Source organism: Octopus bimaculoides, chromosome 23 (assembly GCF_001194135.2).
Source record: "Octopus bimaculoides isolate UCB-OBI-ISO-001 chromosome 23, ASM119413v2, whole genome shotgun sequence".
Lineage (NCBI taxonomy): Eukaryota > Metazoa > Mollusca > Cephalopoda > Octopoda > Octopodidae > Octopus > Octopus bimaculoides.
The window spans coordinates 31,787,426-31,791,849 of NC_069003.1; the positions used below are offsets into that span (position 1 = coordinate 31,787,426).

Consider the following 4,424-nt stretch of genomic DNA (forward strand, 5'->3'; position numbering starts at 1 on the left):
ATATATATATATATGAATATATATGTGTGTGTGTATATATGTATAGATATATATGAATATATATGTGTGTGTATATATATATATATATATATATGAATATATATGTTTGCGTATATATATATATATAAATAAATATATGTATATGTGTGTATATATATATAATGTATGTATGTATATTTTTGTGAGTGTCGTGTTTATCCCCCCTGCCATCACTTGACAACCAATGCTAGTGTCTATGTCTCAGTGACATAGCAGTTCGGCAAAAGAGACCGATAGAATAAGTGCTAGGCTTACAAAGAATAAGTCCTGGGGTTGATTTCTTCAACTAACACCCTTTAAGGTGGTGCTCCAGCATGGACACAGTCAAATAACTGAAACAAGTAGAAGAATAAAAGAATTAAGGGATCATAAACAAACAAAATCACACTCTTACCTTTACCAAATAGTACAGCAACACGTGTCTGGTCATTGTTTTCAAAGTCTTGAAAAGCCCGATACAGACCGTGAGCAGTTTGAGAGTCAACAGCATTCTTTTTTTCAGGACAGTTTATACCAATCAAACATATTTTACCAATCAGTTCAACTGTAACAGAATCTGTAAATATAACAATGAAAGAAATGATACAATATGAGAGCATGCGCTTTGTTTTTGATTTTGTTGACTATACAATATAGTAGGGTCAGTTGGGCACCGTCTGTGAGAAAAGTAGCACCATGACACAATTCACTCTGCCAGATTCATGCCGGAAGCTCCAATATGAACATTTCAGAGTGTTTGAAGACATGTACTGAGAGTGATAAAAATCCAGGTCATATCTGTGATATTAACAGAGATACATAAGGCAGCGAGCTGGCAGAATTGTCAGCGCGCCGGACAAAATGCTTAGCAGCATTTCGACCTTCTTTACACTCTGAGTTCAAATTCTGCCGAGGTCGGCTTTGCCTTTTGAGGTCGATAAAATAAGTACCAGTTCATCAGCGATGTAATCGACTTACTTCCCTCCCAGTCGTCTGAAATTGCAAGCCTTGTGCCAAAATTCGAAACCGATATTAATAAAGACACTCTTGCAGGCAAATAACACTACACCCGATATCCCCACCCCCTCCATACGCATGCACACATGTATATCATGAATCATACCCTGTTCTCTTTCCTGACTTTTGCACATAATTCTATGTAGTGTACATGCACTTTTGATGAGCTGTAGTGCACATGAGCACTATATGCAATAATTTCATTATTATTATTAAAGAAAGAAAGAAAGAAAAGAATGAAATTTTGCTACAAGCAAGAACCCAGACGATGCTACACCACATTCACCATTCTAACTACCACTAAAAGAAGAAAAGAAAAAGAGAAAAAAACACCACCACCCGACGATAATTAAATTAAACAAAAGCATGAAGCGTATTTTCGTTTCCGATATTATATGCGGTTTATTTCTAGCTGGAACGATAACAGAAAACAAACAAACCTGACACGTGGGTGTGAAGTAGAGTTTACCTTGATATTATATATCTCGAAAGAGAAAAAAAACTAGCTTACAAATTACTAAACGGCAAACAACTTTGTAACTACTTAACCAAGTTACAAAGTGATACAATTACCATGAAAATACTATAAATAAACAGTGAGCTAAAGTCGTTCACACACGTAGCTATCTTTTCGTGATGTTTGTGTTATATGGGCACATATTGTAAAATACATTATCAATAATAAAATGCAATCATTCAAATCATAAATAATCAAATTAATTACTATAAATAATGTAAATTATCAGTTTCTCTTTGGTATTCTTTTTTTCATTTACTTATTTCAGTTATTTTGACTGCGTCCATGCTGGAGCACCGGCTCTTAGTCGAAGAAATTGACCCCAGGACAGTCTTTGTAAGCTTGGTACTTATCCTATAAGTTTCTTCTGTCGAACCACTAAGTTACGGGGACAGGCTTCTTTTCAGTTTCCGTCTACCAAATCCACTCGCAAGGCTTCGGTCGGCTGGTGGGACTGAACCCGGAACCTTATGGTTGGGAAGCAAGATTCTTACCACACAGCCACTCCTGCGCCTGTTTATTTATAAACCAAGTCGGATAGAGGAAAAGAAATATTCCTTGCTTTATGTATTAGGATAATACAAATATGTATATGAGAAATGATATCATAAGGACGGCAGAATTAAAAATTATGAGAACTTTTATTGCTCGAGTTCAAATTCCACCGAGGTCGACCTTGCTTTTCATTTTTTTCAGGGTCAATAAAACATGTACCAGTGAGGTCGAATAATTAACTAGCCCCCGGCCCTGCAAAACTTCAAGGCTTGTGTCTATGATAGAAAGAATTATTTTTGTATTTACAACTGTGCAGCAAAATGACAATGTTAATGGATCTATCATAGCCTTGGATTAGCAGACGAATTTCCATTTAAAACCAGTCACATCTTTAAAAAAAACCTGATTACTAACAGGTATTCCTGACTGATCTGAGGCTCAATAACTTAAAGCAAGAGCCTCTATGTGATCGTTCGATCGTCTAGAAATAGCTGCCAAATCTCCCCTGAACTCACACCATCCTCTCGTTTTAGACTTAAAACACATATTAATGTGGGAACAGGTGCATTGTGTCTGCAAAATTGATTACCATACGGACTAAGATCAAAGAGGTTTACTCGATCAGGACTTGAAGGCTAAACTAGTTGTTCTCAAATTGACAAAAACCGGCATCCCGTAAAAGAGAGAGAGAGAGAATGAAATTTTTGGTTCCCCACCCCCAGCGCTTTATTTGAAAACAAAGTCGAGTTTGCACTTTCACAATTCTTTCATTTTCGTCAAAATGTTGAATAAGTTTACCATGGTTGAAATCTATCTATCTATCTAAACAGCCCCCACCCCACACACTTTACATATCACTTAATACAAAACTGTGCTTTCTGTAGATCGGTATTTTCTTCTGATATCATGGGCCGCCTGGTGAAAAGCTGACAACCTCCTTAATCGGAGCTGGCCCCATATCAAACCTGAACGAGGCAAACCCATAAACAAAGGTACTCCAGCTGCGATATTCCCAGCTTTTATTAAGGCATCGTGAATGCAATGCTTCGGTATCCAGTTTAGTATGAGCTATAAGCTTCTTTGAGACTGTCACGTAAGATTAAAAGCGAATGTAGCTGCTATTTCTAGCAGGTCGAATAACAACTTATATAATTGTTACTACTGTTGCTTAACTTACGTTTGATTAAAACAAATCTATGACTAAAGGCTTTCCAACCATGAACATCTCATCTTATTTTCCAAGCATAATTCATCTAGGATTTCATTATCCAATTGTCTTTTAGAACGGTAAGATGTGATTCAAGGGAGAGATTTAAATGTTATATCCAACACGTCGAACGACCACGTAGTGGCTCCGTTGGTTTGTGAAGGCTGTAGTTATTATTTAACACCAAGTTTAATCTGATAAAGTAGGCCTGTGATCAAAAACCTTCCAGCCATGCCCATAATCCTTTTCCGGCACGGTGTACTAAGATTCTAAGATGGGAGCCTGAGATTTAATGAAGAATTGACTGCTCTTTCTAGCAGGTCGTACACTGACGCTTGTGTGAAATACAGTCGTTAGATACGACTCCACCTTATCAAGCAGATCTATTATCAATGGTGTTCTAGCCGTGACCATCACGCATAGTTTTGTATATCTTTGAATAAATACGTTGTCAGTGCCATTGTTTTTGTTTCTTTGAGTACGGTAGGGAATGATTGAAGGGAGATTTCTAGTTTCTGGGAGCAGGTCAGAGCGACCGCGTGGAAGCTAACCCCCTTGTCTCCCTAAAAATTTGTCAATCTTTGAAGACTGCCCAAAGAAGGAGCAGGGTCTCAGTCTCGTCGCTCGACATGCAAGATATAGCAGCTAAACCTCCCTCAAATTACAGTTAGATACACGAAGGCGCACATTGGGTAATGTTATTTTGATACCCTTAAAAACGACGGCCGATCACGGCTGGAATGCATTTAATCATTGGTTTGTTCAACTAGAGCTCCCGAGCAAGACCAACAGCAACCTAAAGTGGCTCGATTAGCTAGAAATAGCAACAATATCTCTTCCAATAGGAAGACATTAGATATTACAGGCCTGGGTGTGTTGTGTCGAGGTGAAAGACAACGAGATGGTCACAACTTGAAAATGTCTTTAATCATGGGGCTACTCAACCAGGGTTGACCTGGGGCTAAACGACCATTGCAACAACAACAATAACAACAATCTACATGTTATTTTTACAAGCCATGCTGGAATTTTGAATACAATGCTTTAGACAGAAGAAAAACAGAAAGAGAAAGAAGGTAGAATATTTTCACAAATCCGAGTGGGGTAGTTAAAAGTAAACAGAGAAAGAAAGAAATTCGGCGATGATAAGAATGAATTAGCGCTAATTAG

The 4,424-nt window shown here is 37.7% G+C and overlaps 1 protein-coding gene across 1 annotated transcript in view; it reads right to left on the bottom strand.

The window, feature by feature from the left end:
- The window catches only part of LOC106873749 (putative enoyl-CoA hydratase/isomerase YngF), a 9,611-nt gene that overhangs the window by 4,842 nt on the left and 345 nt on the right, over positions 1–4,424 (bottom strand). Inside the window, exon 2 of the mRNA XM_014921247.2 lies at positions 434–595. Within this exon, the coding sequence (XP_014776733.1) occupies positions 434–595 (162 nt within the window). The remainder of the gene's footprint in view (positions 1–433; positions 596–4,424) is intronic.